This window comes from Mytilus galloprovincialis, chromosome 8 (genome assembly GCF_965363235.1).
Source record: "Mytilus galloprovincialis chromosome 8, xbMytGall1.hap1.1, whole genome shotgun sequence".
Taxonomy (NCBI): Eukaryota; Metazoa; Mollusca; class Bivalvia; order Mytilida; family Mytilidae; genus Mytilus; species Mytilus galloprovincialis.
This window is the reverse complement of record NC_134845.1, coordinates 42,339,620-42,358,821: the sequence shown is the minus strand read 5'-3', so window position 1 is coordinate 42,358,821 and position 19,202 is coordinate 42,339,620. Positions and strand designations below refer to the sequence as shown.

Here is a 19,202-nt window from a genome sequence, read left to right as displayed (position 1 = left end):
CCGATAATATTTGCTATTTAAAGATTTTCTATTATAGTCTAGTATATGGTTTTCAATATGATAGACAAATCGCAAAATATATATAGTGTGTATAGATGGAGTGATTTGTTTGACTTCGTTTGCATCATTCATCATTTAGCTTCAAAGTTTGCAATTTCTATGTCTTTTATATATTTTTTTATTATCAGAACGAAAAGATGGTTAATTATCCTGTAAGAGAAATTACTCCTATAGAAAACAATTTACAAACACCTGGAGCTGAAAGTCAATTTTAGCTATACAACTTATTTGTAGATCTAAGAATTGGGAATGGAAATGGGGAATTTTTCATAGAGACAATAGTGTGACCAAAGAGCAGAAAACAGCCCAAGGACACCAATGTTCCTTCCACGAGGCGATACAATACCTCAGCGGAGGCGGGCTTTTCTTGTTGATTTTTTTTTTAACAGTTTTACTTGAGTTTTGAAACCCCCACCCTTTTCGACGATCAATGCTTTTGCATGCGTGGGGACATATGGTTGGAACCCAACCTTTATCCTGGGTTGGGGTTCCCCCTTTAAAAAATGGCTCCTGAATCCTTCATTCGTTGCGTGTCAAATATAAAAAAACTAAAGTGGATACCTTTTGTGACATTTTTATACGGCAGCTAAAACTTGCTACAAACGCTATCCATTGTTAACCATTTTCGGATCCTAAACGAACCCAAAAATGTAACATGACACGAAATCGCAAAACTGATCAGCAAAATATTTCTTCAAATAATCCAATATTCCGTATTGGGATTTATTGCTCTGATTTTTTAAAATTAAAATATCTCATATACAGTGGCGGATCCAGAACTTTTCCTAAGGGGGGCCCGCTGACTGACCTAAGTGGGGGCCCGCTGACTGACCTAAGTGGGGGCCCGCTCCAGTCATGCTCCAATGATTCCCTATATAATCAACCAAATTTTTCCCACGAAAGGGGGGGGGGGGGGCACGGGCACCCCAGGCCCCCCTTGGACCCGCCTATAGTATAGGACTGAGTCGTATGAAAATTTTTGTGCATACCTGAAGACTTTTATGCTTTCAAATTTTCTCTAAGAGGGTTTGGAGGGGGTTTACAGGATCATGAGAGAATAAAAGTGGAAAAGGCAGAATCATTGAAAGGGCTATAACTATATATACTTTTTTTTAAATTAGAGAAATAGGCCTAAACAATAAACGAAAGCAAGAACAATGAGGTGTTTTAAAAATACAAAGTATGGAGAAAATAATAGGTATGACAGTTATGTTCCGGGACTGTGCGACGGCTGTATAGTCAATCAGTAGTTGAAAACCTTCATCATCACAATAGGTATATGATGGATATTGAAATGGATATTGAATTGGAAAAAATGATGTAAAAATGAAAGTTTACTGCATGAAATGAAGAGTCCCTAATCCAAACCCACACAAATTAGGCAAGCAGAACTTGAACAGAACTGAGTCCTCCCTGAAAAAAAGAGGCAATGTACAATAATTATCAACCAAGAAACTTAAATTCCGACCTTCAATCACACGTTCAAGAGTATAGACTGACAACCAAATACTGATTGCAAAGCTGGCAAAAAAATAAATAACTATACATGTATACATCATGTACATATTAAAAGGTTTGACTACTTGAAGATTTTTCCACCTTTATTTCATGAAATAGCTAATTGAGATTATCTCAGTTCACACAAGGACGTATTTTAGATATTAGATGTTAGATATACTAGACTGGTTCGCCTGCCTATACATATTTATAGAACAAGGTGATTATATATTAATATAGCGGGATCCCAGTTTATTAGATATACGTCCTTGGTTCACACAAAAAAAACAATGAGAAGTTTTTTTGTTCCTGCTTTTAATAAGTTTTGTGATAAAGATTGAAATATATTTTTTTTAACCGTGGACATATTTTAAGATTTAAAAAGATTTCATTGATACAAATCCTTGGCCGGTTTATATCAGTATGAATAGCGGGAAATTATTTACCTCCCTTTAAATCAATCTTCTTTGATCGAGGAAAATAAAATAAAAACAAAGTGCTGAAGTTTCAAAATGACTAAAAAGTAAACAAAAAAGCACACAGATACACTGCTGCTTATATTTATAAGCTAGGTAAGTGTATATTTATTAAGAATATTTCTGTAGGAAATCTCACACTTCGAACATTTTTCGTTTGGAAATTTGATGGTCTGCTAAATGAGGAGTCCGACCGAGAAAAAAATCGCGGGAAGATGTGCGAATATATTTATTTTAAGCATAAGCATAAAAAGCATAAAAGATTTATTTAAAGTCGGTTATACATATAACAATACAACATAAGCTCTGTAGAGCTTTTATCCGACATACATATAAGACAAGCACAATACATAAAACACATAAAACATGCAAAATAAATAATGTTATCAAGCACAACAATTAATTAGCACAATTAAAGCATATAAGCAAACATAAAATGCAGATAAACTAACATTCATGCAATAGCAATTATAAAGCACTAAAAGTAATCCAAGCATTAAGAACACAAATAAAAAAAAAAATATGCCAAATAATTTAAAAGCCAGAGTATACATGATCAATAAATAAACTGATCTACAGCTCATTGAGATCTGCAGGAGGAACACTGACACGAACTGCCCTCCCAATTACCAACCAAACCTTTGAACTGACCCAATGGCATTTCGTCCCTCATTTTATTTGGCAGTTCGTTCCAGAGTTTGGCTCCTGCATATCTAAATGAGTGTAGCCCATGGGTAGTTGTCCTTACCCTGGGAACATCTGCTATGTTGTTATTTCTAAAAGAGTAATTACATTTTTTAATTTCAATAAGTTCATGTAGATATAATGGACATTGTTTATTAATAATTTTATATACCTCTATTGCTATCATTCTAATTCTTCTAATTTCTAAGCTTGGTAATTTTGATTTAATTAATAGTTGTTCATAGGTACTACAATAGTCTTCATATATAAATCTAAGGGCACGCTCCTGTATTTTCTCTATTTTTCTGGTGTTACACTCACCACAGAAGTGCCATATTACAGGACAATAATTAAAATTTGACATTATAAATGAATAATATATAGTAAGTCTACCTAATTTTGTTAAATTTTTACCAATACGTTTAAGTACATGTAATTGTCTTGATGCCTTTTTACAAATATTGGAAATATGGGCATCAAACTTAAGTTGATAATCAATTGTTACACCCAATAATTTTACTTCTTTTTCACAATGTATAATATTACCATCTAAATTAAATGAAATGTTTTTATTTTCAGTTTTCTTGCCTATGGCTATTGCCTGAAATTTGTCAGGGTTGGCCTTCATATGATTTAGACTGAACCAATTTATTAGCTCTAAGCTTTCTTTTTCTAAAATATTTACCACAGTGTCTATATCAGAGTGTGAATATGATAAAGTATTGTCATCTGCATAATTATACAATGAACTGTTTGAAACAAAATGAAAAATGTCATTCAAGAAAATGTTAAAAAGTACAGGTCCTAATATAGAGCCTTGCGGCACACCTTTATATATATCTTTCCAGGTACTAATATCTATACCAACTTTTACACATTGTTTTCTTTTACTTAAATAGCTGTCTATTAAGCTTAAAGCTGTTTCCGATAACCCATATGCCTTTAGTTTTAAAATTAGCAAATCATGGGGAAGGCAATCAAAGGCTTTCGAGAGGTCCATCAACACAGCAGCAATATATTGATTATCATCAATAGCCTTCTTCCAATCCTCAATGATTTTCAAAAGTGCTGTCTGGCAGCCGTATCCTGCTCTAAAGGCAGACAAATATGGGTGAAATATATTTTGAAAAAAATCAACTAGCTGCTTGAAGATGGCTCTCTCGAAAAACTTTGATACAACAGGTAAAATACTGACTGGCCTATAGTTGCCAACTTCCAGTTGACTATTCTTCTTGTGAAGTGGCACCACTTGAGCCTCTTTAAGTTTGTCTGGAAATACAGAGTGCTCAATAGATTTGTTTATTAATTTTGTTATTGGTGTCACAACTGCTGGTTTTGCCAATTTCAGTATTTTAACGGATAACCCGTCTTTACCTGTAGCCTTATTAATACCAAGTTTGTTTATTTGTTTTTCTACAAACTTCTCTTCTATACATTCAAAAATTAAATTACCTTCAGTTCTACAATTATTATATATAGCTTTTATACTAGGGTGGTTCTGATCTACAGTACAGTCTGATCCAATATCTTTTGCTACATTAACAAAAAAATCATTAAACATATTAGCAACCTTTGACTGATCATTTATAATGTTATCGTTACAAGTGTAGCGGTATGTATATATACCTTTTAAATGAACTGCACCTTTTTCCTCATTTGAAAAAAATCATATTTACTCAAAGAAAGTTCTTTACCATGCCACGTGTGTCCCGAAGTGGTAGACATGGTAGAACTCAGTGGTCAAAAAATTATTAAAGGGAGATAATTCAATTTAAATAAATGTTTTCAATTTTTGGTACAGTGGCCATGTATACAAACTTTTCAAAATCCCAAGGTGGATTGAGAGAAATGGAGTGTCTTCTTACCACAGAACACCACAGGATGTGCAAAATATAACACAGAACAAAAAAATAAATAGAAATAAAACTACTTATAAGGTTCATCCAAAGGAATACACCCAGAATTCAGTAATTGCTATTTATTCGATTCCATGGAAGTTCTAAAATTACATAACTTTTTCATCCAGGCATGCCAGGTGAAGCTATCTGGGACCCTGTTTAAACAATGTTATATGCATGATATTTTTAATAAGACCTGTCTAAGACTAAACCTTGTCCGAGATTACTCTAACGTCCAACAGCTGTTTTGCCAGACAATCTGGGGCTGTGGGACGTCAGAGCTCGTCCCATATTAAAAAGTGGATATTTGCCCACCCAAAATAGATGCGCTGCTTCGTCGCTTCTGGTGCCGACTGACGACCTTGGAATTATATAAATCGGGCATCAATCTGTTCATTTTTCATTTATCTTTTCATTTATGTAAGTTACACCTACCTGCCAACCTTTATTTCTCCATATTTTAAGTTTTCACAGAGACCCAAATATTTCTGTATTTTGACTTTCACTTTCAAATGGACGTCAAGTTACGAGAGAGTTTGTGGCCTTGAGACTCAAATATTTATAATTTTTCATCTCCTTTGTAGGAGATCGATGTTTAACATTTAGTAGCCAACCACGATTTTTCACCTCCTTTACAGGAGATCGGTATTAAGCATTTAGTTCTGACCCCGCGAACAATCGGAAGCTCTTGGACATTTAGATAACTTCATCGTAAATGAACGAGGTGTAACATTATGGTCATTTGCATATATCATCACTGTTTTCTCGTGGTCACATGATAATGAAAGGCAAAATGCAGAAATCAATGGGACTCTGTGAAAACTGTTAAAATATGGAAAAATAAAGGTTGGCAGGTACATGTAGGTGAAACTTACACAGGGGTGTGGAAATGCTATGCCCGACTCGCCCGACTCGTACATTTGAACAACCGGACAAGTAATTATCTTTGTCTTGGTTGCCTGTGGACAAGTAAAAAAATTTACAAGACAAAGTCCAACAAAAACATAAAATTAATTTCAAAATGTATAAAGATGTTTAATTTATGTAAAAGAAATCAATGTTCATGACGATAAATATTACATGATACCGGAAATAGATCGATTACCAAAATAAATAAAAATAAGTATGCGAACCCGAGTCGCGTAACATTGCATTGGCTTTGTTCGTTGACCCAGGATCGTCGATTAGGTTTTATCCATCATTTACCGGAAGTGTCATATCTTTAAATTTTGTATCGAGATTCAGATTGATAAATACTTAATAAAAAGCTGGGCAAGTAAGACAAAAAGAGTCATGAGTCGAGTAGAAAACCTTAAATGCAAATGGAGGACACAGAGTATTTAAAAAAAAAAACAGAAGCAAGAATTTCAGACATCGTGGATATCAGATTTCCCCTGGGTATCTATGGAAATTTGGAAAATAAGATTTGTCTTATTTATAGATGTAAGGTCAACATTATTTGTTGTCAAAGTGGTAAATAGAAGGGACGCTAGAATTGCCCATCAATACAATAATAAATATTAATCAAGAAAAAAACAAGTGTGTCAGTTGAGAGAAACACCACAAAATCAATAGTTTATCTATTCTTTAGTTTACATTTCTTCAATCACTGTCCTCAAATTTAGTATATGTAGCTACTGGCTACAATTTTTATTAAAAAAACTGCTGCAAAATTGTTCTTTACATGTCATTTCATTGGTTGGTTTGCTGTTAGGTTTTGTCCCAGTGATGTTAATCAATTTCCTAATTTTTTACACATATTAACAAATGGATTTCATGTGTTTGTGATGTACAACAGTGCTAAGTAAGAATCATATATTAGCTAACAAGAAATACTTCAATATTTATTGAGATCATCAGGGCAAGTAAAAAAAATTCCGGACAAGTAAAATTTTTTAGTTTTACTTGCCCAGGGACAAGTGCTCACAACAAATATTTCCACACCCCTGTTACATAAATGAAAAGATAAATGAAAAATGAACAGATTGATGCCCGATTTATATAATTTCAAGGCCGTCAGTCGGCACCAGAAGAGCCAAAGAAGCACATCTATTTTGGGTGGGTAAATATCCCCTTTTTGATATGGGATGAGCTCTGATGTCCCACGGTCCCAGCTTGTCTGGCAAAACAGCCGTTGGACGTCAGAGTAATCTCGGACTAGTCTAAACCATGCTCATCAAAGTCCAAAGACAGTTTTATCTTTCTAATATGCAAAATAAATTTAACTTTTATATATCTAGTGGATGCCAGGCCTTAAAACTTTCCAAACTGCACAGGCAAGTCTGTACACAGAAAAAGTAATCAAGGTAATATAGATCTAACATTTTTCTGTATTTAATCATTTTTTTTAGGGGTTGCAGCATTAGGTCATTAACATGTCTTCCATAGATAAAATGAGTGTCCAGGGTATAAGGAGTTTTGGACCTGATGACAAAGAAAAACAGATTATACAGTTCTTTACTCCTTTGACTCTTATTTTGGGTCCTAATGGTACTGGGAAAACAGTGAGTGTTGTTATATTTTATAAGCTTTGTGAGCAATCATGAGATCAGTCTGACTGTAATACAGAACCTGTGTCAATGCTGACAAATGCTGTTTTCTACTTTCTGTTTAGAAGACCATTTGGGATCCTCTGGTTTTGCCTTAAGGATCTGTACAATAAGAAAATACCAAGGCTTTATTTCATTTGCTGATGTATTAATATCTAACAGAACCAAATGTAGAACATGTACATGTGATCAGATCCTTGTAAGCACAGCAGGGACACATGATCTGTGTTTTAATCAGATTGATTAACAATCTCTGTGTCTTATTGCCAAATATAAATGCATTATACATGTTTGTACAGACATGTCTGCTCGATAAGTGTAATAGGTTAGTAGGTATTAAGTTATTTAAATTCTCAAAGTAAATGTATGATCATGGTCACTCTATACGTTTCACCAGAAAGAGGTCCAATTTAAAAGGTTATAAAACAATTTCCAATTTAAAAGGTTATAAAGCTTTTTTTAAATATCAAAGTCTTTCTTCGTTACCTTTGCTTTACCATATATATTATATATTATTACAGTAATTTTGAAATAGCTTCTTTCTTTGTATTTCAGACTGTTATAGAAGCACTGAAGTACATAACAACAGGAGTGATGCCCCCAGGGGCTACCAAAGGGGGAGCCTTTGTTCATGATCCTAAGGTGAGGTTAAATACATCATGATTGATTGAAGCTTGCTTAATGTCCAATGGCAAATATAACATGTATATTTAATGACCTTTCCTTAAAGATGCATTCTATACAGAGAAAGAGCAAATACAAAACTTTAAGTCTGGTTTTACCAAATTCTGAGATAAAACCCAAAACTTCATGTTCATCATAGGAACACAACACCACAATACAACAGATATATAAAAGAAGATGTATGTGACATGATTGCCAATGAGTCACAGTACATCCTTCAACAATGAGCAAAGCCCATACCGCATAGTCAGCTATAAATGGCCCAAAATCACAAATGTAAAACAATTCAAACAAGAAAACTAACGTCCTAATTAAAGAAGTGGTTTCAAACTGAAAATCATGAAAGTAGTCAATGTTATTATGCATGATATACTGTTATATTTTATGAAATTGAGAATTGATATTAGAGATGTGTCAAAGAGACAACAACACGACCAAAGAGCAGAAAACAGCTTAAGTATTAATACAGTTTAATATTACTAAGAATTTACTTTTCAGGACAATGCAGGCCTCTACAATTACATACCAAAACTTACTTGTCAGAATGAAATTGTAACTTGTCCAAAAAAAATCTTAATAATAACTTTTTTTTGCATTTTAAATAGAATTTGACTTATATCCTTTGAAATACTTTTCAAAAATATGAGCCAAGAACAAGTGAATTTATGGACTAGGGTTCTAGTTTTCATCAATGCCAATGTCTCATCATACTTTGCACATGAGGCACAGTCTGATTAGCCTGTCCATGTACACTCATTGGATTTGTATCCTGTTTTCTTTTAGTTGAAATATGTTTATTCAAATGAAATTAATGAAAAAAAGAATATGAGGTATGATTGTCAATGAGACAAGAGACCAAATGACACAGAAATTAACAACTATAGGTCACTGTATTGTTGGTGGTTTTTTTGCACAAGATCAACATGATGAAATATGATTTGGTGATTTTTATGGTAAATAATTTCCTCATTTTTATTTAAAAAATATTTTTGTTAAAAAAAATTATGGTCATGACTGTTGTAATTATAAAGCAACAAAATAAGGTAGGAAAGAGGTTCTGATTGTTTTGGTTACGAAATTGGTCCCACAATGTCTACTGTGGTGCCAAACTGTCTATCAATCATGTCTATGAAATATGTCTCCTACGGTGCCCAACTGTCTATTAAATTTGAAGGGAATCATTTCGAGCTGGTGACCAACTGTCTTGTAAAGTTACCATATCTAAAAAGCGCATGTCTGAATGAGATCAGTAAGACTGGTTTCCGAGAATAGTGTGCCTGTTACCTGTTAAAAGTACTTGACAAAGAACCAGTTTTAAATTATCGATTGCAAGTCTGAGGGGTCTTGAGAAATAAAAAGTTTCAATTAGTTTCAAAGAGTAAAGATGTCAAATAAATCTTCTTTTCTTGTTTTTTTGTTTATAATTATACTTTGTTCGTCAAAGTTGGATTACAATTTTATTTTCTGCAGAATAATTTTACTTGTCCCATCGGACAAGCTTGGTATAGCTTTTACTTGTCCGACCTTTTTTTTCTCTGGTACTGGACAATTTGACAAGCGTTATTGTCGAGGCCTGCAATGGCTCTGTAAATCATTGTTTTACTGTTTGATTTGTATTTATAGTTTGCCAATGAAAGAGAAGTGAAGGCTCAAATCAGATTACAGTTCCACGATGTATCAGGGCAAATGACCATAGTACAACGTAGTATGACTGCTACTCAAAAGGTGTCAATATACAATAAGTAATTTGATATAAGAAGATGTTGTATGAGTGCCAATGAGACAACTCTCCATCCAAATAACAATTTATAAAAGTAAACTATTATAGGTCAAGGTACAGCCTTTAACACCGAGCCTTGGCTCACAACGAACAGCAAGCTATAAAGGGCCCAAAAAATTAGTAATGTAAAACCGTTCAAACAGGAAAACAAACGGTCTAAGCTATATAAAAGTTTGCATGATTTGAGGGGGATTGAAGCTTTGATCAGTGATTTGTTACATAATTAGGTGTAACATAAAAATAAGAACAATAGGTATGAGAAAACTCTCTACATGCACATTTATGACTTGTTAAAATTATCAAAATACAAACAGAAATGTTTCAATTTACTATATTACAAAACTTCCATAGTGCTCTGATATGAGTATAACTCTATGATAACATCAGATTGATGTATTCACTTTTATGATTTGGCATAAATACTGGTACAGGCTGCTCAGATACAGTGGTTGTTCATAACTAAACTGAAATCATATTTATTTTAGAACACTGAGTAATGTCAAGGGTAAAGGATCACAACATATTTCTCCACAGTGAAGCCCCTTACCATAAACTGATAAAGCCCTTCTATAATAAGGAGTTGTTTTCTTGTTCTTATGCATACACAAGCACTTACTGTGAATTCAGAAATTATTGTGATTTTGTCATTTTAGACTGAAATGCAATTTTAATTTTTAAGATTTTGGGAAAAATCCTGTTTAATTCATACAACTCGGTTGTATTTTATTCAATAATAAAAACATCGCAATAATTTCTGAATTTACAATACTTTACAATTCTATTGCTTCATTATGCAGTTAAAACAAGTATCCCTGAAGACATTGGATGGTTGTATAACCAGGAGAAATGCTGCTGGAGAAAAGAAAAGTATCAGCTCTAAATGTGCAGAAATTGATAAAGAGGTAATGAATTGCAAAACAGGAAATTATTTGTCCTAAATGTGCTGAAATTGATAAAAAGGTAATAAACTGAATTTATCTGTTTTAAATGCGCTTCATACCAGAAATTAATCTGTATTAGAAATTAATAATTCTGTAACACCAGGCTTACAAGCAGTATATTTCTGAGAGATTTTGTAGGGTTCTGGGTCTCTACTAATAGGGGGAGTTTAGCGACATTGACAACACTGGAGCTCTGATTAGCAATCAAATTTCAATTTGAACCTAAACTTGAATAGTCTTATTTTTAGTATATTTTGCTTTATGGTGGTACATGTAAGAGGAAAATTTAGAAGCCACTTAGCTATGGGTGTAATAGATCACAAAAACAAAATTCTTGATCATATAATATGTAGGTGACAGAATGGAAGCTGTCAAACTAAATTATACACCCTCTTCACTTAAATTAAAATTGTCTATAAGTTTAAGTTAAGCTGAAAGACTTCTCGCATTTTATAATTGTCCCAAAATAAGTACCCACACTGCAAAAATCTTATTGAGATAGAACAGATGGCATTTTTTGTTATTTGTATTTATTTGTCTATAAGAAGTGTACTATGAAGTACATATATAACTCTTCATGATCCATCTTAAATGTAGTTTCTATACAATTTTTTTCAATATATGCTATGACCAGTATTAACAGTATTTTCACAATTAAATATGATTCAAACCATTTTTTTGAGCTGTTTGTTCCTATATTGCAATTATGACAGAGTTTTTGTATAATAGATTTATTCCACTTATGTTTATATTTCAGATGATTTCAGCATTAGGTGTATCTAAGCCTGTATTAGAGAATGTTATTTTCTGTCATCAGGAGGAAGCTAATTGGTAAGGTTTACTGATCAATTTGCAGTACACTCATATAGGGGAAAATCATAACGACTTAAATGGTACCATTTTGACTGCACCAGATGTCGTATTAGAATGTAGATTGGCATGGTCAGATAGTTTTAAAATATATTATATGTAAAGTTTTCTTAATTTATTTCAAAGAGTTATTATTCTTTGCATAGTTTCTTTTATATTATATGTAAAGTTTTTCGCAATTTAGAAATTTAATAGATTAGAATAAAAATTTGAAGATAAACATTGGTTGTTATTAAATGTGCCTCTTAGGCTACTAAGATGTGAGAAGCTTCCCTAGAACTGGCATGGTCAAATCTATTTTAATATAATGAAAAGATCTTTAGTAAAAAAAAGGGTGGGTGAAATTATTATTAACAACAAGAACCAAAACGATTAAAAAGTAAATACCAATAGATCACACAGGGCTTTCCATTGAAATTGAAGTAGAAGGCTCAATTAAAATTATAGGCGGCTGTAACATGCGTTCGGCGAAGCCGGACGCCCACCAAGCTGTAAGCTTGGTGTCTTACGGCAGGGGGTCTGGGGGCCGCTATATATATATCTTTATTCTGACAAACCTTCGTCAAAACAATGGTATACAGAAGTTACATGTAATAAATAGCACAATTATAAATTACAGAAAACATAATATGTACATTATTTACAAATATAAGTTGAACTTAGCCAGGAGAACACACACATGAATTAATATGCCTTATAAATGTACATAGCTTTTTTAAATATGATTGTTTTGGCATATTCATTACTTCCTTGAATTTAATTATATTTGGATAATCAATATACTTTTTAGCGATATACTTTTGTCTTTCTATAGCCATGAATTTACACTTCATTACATAGTGGAATTCATCTCCAAGATCTTTTAAGTCACATAGTTCGCATATTCTTTTATCTCTCTGATTTTTTTTCCATCTTCCACTTTCTATAGGTAATCTGTGGTTAATGAGTCTAAATTGACATAAAGTATAAATATCTCGGGGTTCCAAAATGTCTAAATACTTTTCGAATCCGAAAAGTTCCTTAATTAAAAAGGCGATAATTTAATGTTTTCGAGTTCGTTTGAATATCTGAGTACCATGTTTGTTTAAATTGATCTTGGAGAGATGTTCTTACAATAGTCTTTAACCAAATTTCATTTATACAAGTTTGAGTTAGCCATACATAAGATAAACCAGTTTCATTAAAAATAGATTCTATACATTTCATCCAATAAAGTATAACATTATTTCCATGATATAAACTAAACATTAATTTGTATGCAATTGTTGATAATTTACTGGGTTTGCTAAAAATCAGTTTTGCCCAGTATGAAATCATGCGAACCTTGATATCTAAACTAATAGGATAACATCCTAATTCTCCATATATAACACAATTCGGGGTAGAAGATTTAAGATGGAGTAGAAGTTTACAAAATTTCAAATGAACCCTTTCTAATATATCATTATTTCCAAATCCCCAAGTTTCACAGCCGTAAAGTAAAGCAGGTTTAACCAATTTGTCAAATAAATCTAATTGACAGCTTATGGATAACCCATGCTTTCTCCCCTTTTTGATAACTTCATACATGGCTCTCGTCGCTTTTTCTGCGAGATGCTTCTTGTTTGCTTTAAATGAGCCATTTTTAGAAAAATAAATCCCAAGATAATTAAACTCATTTACAATATCTAAATCAGAACTACCAAAATTAAATTTAAGATTAGCAGGTTGTCTACCACTACAAAAAATCATGATTTTAGTCTTATCTACATTGACTTTCATTTTCCAAACATTACAATATGATTCGAACTTTTCTAATAACAAATTAAGTTCTGTGGCTGATTCAGCCATTAATACAGTATCGTCTGCGTAAAGAATTGCAAACAGTTTAACATATATATCTAGTTCGTCTTCTAGGGCATCTGATATAGTTTTTAAGCCTATCAAATTCCCTTTACAAAAGAAATCGCTCAAGGCCCCCAGAAGCTCTGGCATAAATAGAGCAAAATCCTGCATTCTCGCAATCTCCTGGCACATAATCATGCTAATTTCATCTTTCAAATGACCATTATTTATGTATGAAATTAAAGAAAGAAAAAAAAAAACTTAAAGAAATTTCATTTTTTTTTTTATGTTAGTTTTTTATTTTCATTACCTTATGCTTAAAATTCATTTACTTTTAAAGGAGATTTATATAAATAATCATCCGGTTTGTTAGAAATCTTGATCGATTTATTTTGCATAACTACGTGCATTTGTAAACAAATGACCCCCTTTTCTCTCTTAAGACAGTTACGCGTATTTAAATCATAATTATTTCTCAAGCATTGACAGAAAATTGATATATCCTCTGATTTTCTCTTTTTTTTTGTAAACTGTTCAATAAGTAGGATACATAAATCATTAGGAAATGTTATTCATTTGAGGTCGAGTCGACAATATTCTACTTTCGTTTTTGACCTTGATTCTCTGAACACCACGTGGGCTTTGAAAAATGAACTTCAAAAGATACTGTTTTCCAGATTCTGAACAATATGATCTACTACACTTTCTTTAATTTGACTAATAATATTCCATAACATAAGATTGTCATTCTATCTGATTGTCTTCACGTTTCAAAAGCCAAAAAAAAGTCTTTAGTCTTTAGTAAGTGTCCCAAATGACACTGTAAACACTTGTGTACGTTTCCTCTTTTGTAGTTTCTTCACATATGTAATGTTCACTCATGTACTTAATTGAAATTGTGGCTGCTGCTTAAAAATTTTGACTTAATTTTGATATAGATTTATAGTGTTTTTTGCTGTATAGTGTTTTTGAATCTACCAGACTCCGTTAAATAATTTTCCAGATGGCACAATATCTCATTTCGATTGTCTCTATTAATTTCTTCTTCATCGATTCCTAATAAGGTGTCTAAATCCATGTGTATATTTCCTGTAATAAAGTAAATAGATGTTCTCATCCTCTCTCTAGCCTCCTCATAGTTAGAACAATGTAAAAGGTAGTGTTCTACAGTTTCTGGCTCTCCACAGGTACAGTTTTTGTCTGATGATGGTATAATTTTGGATTTATAATCATTTAGATCACAATAACCTGTTCTCAAACTAGAGGTAATTGAAAACGACCATTTGGATGGTAAATCTTTTGGTATTTTCTGACAGACTTTTTGATGATAGTTGTAATAATTTCTGCCACGTTGACTTGATTCCCATTGGTTCTGCCATTTTCTTAAAACACTTTCTCTTGCTGCACGTTTTATATCCTGCCTGGTTACTTCTGATGGTTCTTCTATTTTTTCAGCTTCTTTAGCTCCTTTTTTGGCCAGTGAATCAGCAATGTCATTTCCTTGGATATCAGCATGACCAGGTGTCCATTCAAAATTTAATGGAATTCCATTCATCTTTAATACTTTCATGTTTTTCTTAATTTCTCTTATGACTTTGATGTAATTCTCTGATTTCCAGTTTAAAGTTAAAATTCCAATTGAGGTCTGACTATCTGAAAAAAGTGTAATTGAGTCTGTGTTTTGTCTGTTTTCTGATATTAAAAAGTGGTCAACAACAAGTTTAATGGCGATCAGTTCTCCGAGTAGTATTGATCCTTTCTTGGATACAGCTTTACTAATTTCAATTTGTGGTTGATTATTTGATGGAAAGATGACAGCACCTGCTCCTACAGGGCCAGGACTACCAAGACAGGACCCATCAGTAAATGCTATACATGAGTTTGCTGGAAGATGACTTAGTTTTTCCATTATTATGTGTTTTCCAACATTTTTTTGGTCTGTTGATCTTGATTTGGAATTTCCAAGGTTTTTCCAATATTCTGGAGGAGATTTATATCTTTGTATCCCATTAAACTGAAATTCTGCTTCTATACCATTTACATCAACACCTGTACATACCTTCATGTCTTCTGCCTGAAGAATCATTTTTCCCACTGGAGATACATATTTTTCAGGGATGTCAATTGTTTTCCAATCATCCAGGATTTGTTTTATTGGAATGGAGATATCATACGAATTAATTTTTGCAAGTGTACGAGTTGCAATTTCTTCTCTACGCAGATGTATTGGTAGGATTCCAGAAACTACTTCCAAAGTCTCTACACTTGATGTTGGGGTAACATTAAGGCATATAGCTAATCCCTTTCGTTGAATTTTGTTCAGTTTGTCTGTTATATTGGTTTCACAGGTCTGCCAAACACTACTTGCATATTCTAAGGTGGAAAGGACAATACTTTGGTAAATTTGAAGTAGAATTTTTGTAGAAATTTTTGCAACTCCTTTGATCATTCTAAGTAGGCTAATTGCTTTATGTGCCTTTTGTTCTACATTTTCGATGTGTTTGAGAAATGATAGTTTTTCATCTAACGTGACTCCTAATATTTTTGGATTACAGTTATATTTTAACAATTTACCTTCTAGTTGTAAATTCATTTTCTTTATTGGACCATTCCTTGAAAAGATACAATATTCTGTTTTCTCAATACTCAAATTAATTCTCCATTTTTTGGTCCAATCCTGGATTATGTTAAGATCCTTTTGTACCTGTTTCTCCATGTCATTCAAGTTCTTTCCATTTATCCATACAGTACCATCATCAGCAAATTTGCACTTTTTACATGATAGGTTAGCAAAAATGTCTTTGATAAAGATATTAAAAAGAAGTGGAGCTATAACTGATCCTTGTGGAAGACCTATTTTGGTTTCAAACCAGCTTCCTTTATGGTTGTTAATCACACACCTTGCTTGTCTTTCCTTTAAAAAATTGTTAATCCAATTCCAGATGTTACCTTTAACACCGTTATCATAAAGTTTTGTGAGAAGTCCTTCCCTCCAAACACTGTCGTATGCTTTTTCAAGATCAATAAAGACTGCTAATATAAATTCGTTGTTATTGAAGGCATTAAAGATGTTTTGAGTTAAACTTAACAAGGCATTTTCAGTAGAGCGATAGTGGCGAAACCCTTCTTGTTCTGGATCCAATATGGAGTTGGTCTCTATATAACCTTCTAGTCTAGATGTTACTACTCTTTCCATAACTTTACCCAGTATACTTGTGAGACTAATTGGACGATATGAAGAAGGGTTATTATATGTTGACTTTCCCATTTTCCTTATAAATTTTACATTTGCTAGTTTCCAAGGTTTTGGAAGTTTTCCTTCTTCCCAAGATTTGTTAAACACATATGACAACACACTGTATAAGCTTTCATCTGCCTTCATTAATAATTCTGAAAAAATTTGATCAGGTCCAGGTGCTGTGTCATTTTTTAAACGTTGAATGGCACCTATTAGTTCATCTGGATCTATTGGTTCATTGTATTCTTTTTCTTCCATTTCCTGGTCAAACATTTCTTCACTGATGTTCTTATACTTCTTCATGATCTCTTCATAATGGGTTTGATCAAAGCTGCTTGTTTTCAGATGATTTCCTTTAAAGTATGTTTTCTCAAGTTCTTCACATTTCAATTGTTCATTGAACAGCACCTTTCCATCACAATCTATAAAGGGTAAAACAATATTATTTGTTGTTTTTTTTGTCATTTTTTTGAAGGCATTCCATCTGTCTTTGGTTGTACGAGCATTTGTTAATTTTTCACCTAAATGTTCCCCCCATTCTTCTTGGGCCTTTTCTGTAATCTCTTGAAACTCTGATTCAGCATTTTTCAAAATTTGAAAATTTTCCGGGGTACTTCTAGACTTAAATCGTCTTTGGGCTTGATTAAGTTTTCTTTTAAAGTCCTTAACTTCCTCATTCCACCAAACTGGATGTCTATGGGAGATCAGTTTTCTTTTAGCAATCTTAGGTATTGTATCTTCCATACATTTTTCAAATTCAATTTCAAACCGTCTATATAAGTCGTCTGTTTTTTTCACGATTGACATATTCAAATGATGAAAAAATTTGCTTTGTTGTATTTTTCCATTTATTCCAATCAATTTTCTTTAAATTCCAGATTTCTTCTGTTGTTTGATTGTCCTCAATCTTTTCCTCCGATTTTACATCTAAATATACAGCAATATGGTCAGATTTAACTGATTCATGTGTCAATGTTATACAATCTTTAACTTCATTATATATGTTTTCTGAAATAATTGCTAGGTCAATTACACTTTGACTGTTTCTTCTTGTATATTGTCCATCATTTACACAAATTAAATAATTTTCTGTTATGCATTCTTCTAGTATTAGCCCATGACTATTATCTTTGACATTATTCCATTCAAGGCTCTTTGCATTGAAATCACCAAGCAAGATCAAGTTTTTTAATTTTGATAATTTCACAGCATCACATAAACTTTTCATTAGAACAGCTTTTTCTGGAGGTACATACGGCACCCACAAATTAAAGATTTTATTAGATCTGTCTTGAATTTCCAAACAGACCATTTCAATTGTATCAAGTTCATATTCTGATTTCCTCTTGCAAACAAAATTTAGATTTGGTTTAATTAAAATTGCTGAACCACCTCTGGCTTGGCCTTTTCGAGGGGTGGAATATACTTTCCAGTTTGTAAGTTACCGGTGTTGAAGCAGTTTCAAATGTTTCATTCAAACACAGAATATCTATATTATATTTTTCAATTACATCATGAATCCCAAAAGCAGTCCGAAAAGATTGAGCATTTATAAATAATAATTTCATGTTGTAATATTTATATAGCTGAGCGAAATTTTGTCTTTTTGACAATCTGTAAATACACTGGGCATTTAGACGATGAAGCTTTATGGTCTCCTTTACAATTTGCACAGAATGTTTTGCTGGAACAGTTATTATGATTTGAACATTCTTCTTGTCCACAATTGATGCATCTATTTTGAAAAGTACACTTATTAGAACTATGACCAAAGCGATGACAATTAAAACAATTAAAAAACAATTAAATTAACCAACGAGTTAATGATTATCGGAACGTCTCTATTGTTATCGTTCAATGACCACCGGAACGTCTCTCTTGTTATCTTTGAAAAGAAACGATGCATTCTGACTTTAAATAGACAACCAATCAGTGACCTGAATTCATGTGAACTATATTTAGCCCAAGGTAAACACTGACTTTTCATCCATGTTTATCGTGACCGCGACTTTGCGACAATACCATGAATACGTCTCTCGGCTGCCTGTAAACATTTGAAAAAGATATTTTTTTCTTTTTGAATTTATATTTTTGTCAGTGAAGTAGCCGGCACTTGAAGCCACCGTAAGCGGCGGATTTCCGCCGGCTACCGGCTTCAATGGAAAGCCCTGATCACAGCACAGTCTTTATCAAATACCTTTGCCATAGGTAACTTTTGACAGATTTGTTATTAAATGTGACACAATTGATAAGACACAAAAAATGACAAAAAAAATGTCAAGTAATTTATAAGAATGAATAACAGTCCAACATTTCCAATGCATTCTTTGTATCCTAACATTTTCATTGTACAATAACTACATTTAGAAACAATACTACAGTGCTATTTGTATGATTTCAGGCCTTTAAGTGAAGGTAAACAGTTAAAAGACAAGTTTGATGACATATTTGCCTCCACAAGATATGTTAAAGCTTTGGAAACAATCAGAAAACTCAAAATGACTCAGGTGTGTTATTTTAAGTGATAAAACAATGGCCTTGGTGGCCGAGTAGTCATTGTAGTTACTACTGTAATCAGTAGCCAGTCAACACTGAGGTTGTAAGTTCGAACCCTGCTCGTGCCGGGGCTCTCGATTCTAATCTTAATTGACTAGGATTGATAGTTTTCCTATAGAATTTAGAAGGTCTGTGGTTTTCTCCT

General features: G+C 32.7%; 1 protein-coding gene across 1 annotated transcript in view; it reads left to right on the top strand.

Annotated features, from left to right (window-relative positions):
* The first annotated feature begins 2,005 nt into the window (after positions 1-2,005).
* The window catches only part of LOC143041973 (DNA repair protein RAD50.L-like), a 78,380-nt gene continuing 61,183 nt past the window's right edge, over positions 2,006-19,202 (top strand). The window contains exons 1-7 of the mRNA XM_076214161.1: positions 2,006-2,129; positions 6,967-7,119; positions 7,720-7,806; positions 9,472-9,573; positions 10,426-10,530; positions 11,327-11,400; positions 18,903-19,008. Coding sequence (XP_076070276.1) covers positions 6,991-7,119; positions 7,720-7,806; positions 9,472-9,573; positions 10,426-10,530; positions 11,327-11,400; positions 18,903-19,008 — 603 coding nt within the window. The 5' untranslated portion in view covers positions 2,006-2,129; positions 6,967-6,990. The remainder of the gene's footprint in view (positions 2,130-6,966; positions 7,120-7,719; positions 7,807-9,471; positions 9,574-10,425; positions 10,531-11,326; positions 11,401-18,902; positions 19,009-19,202) is intronic.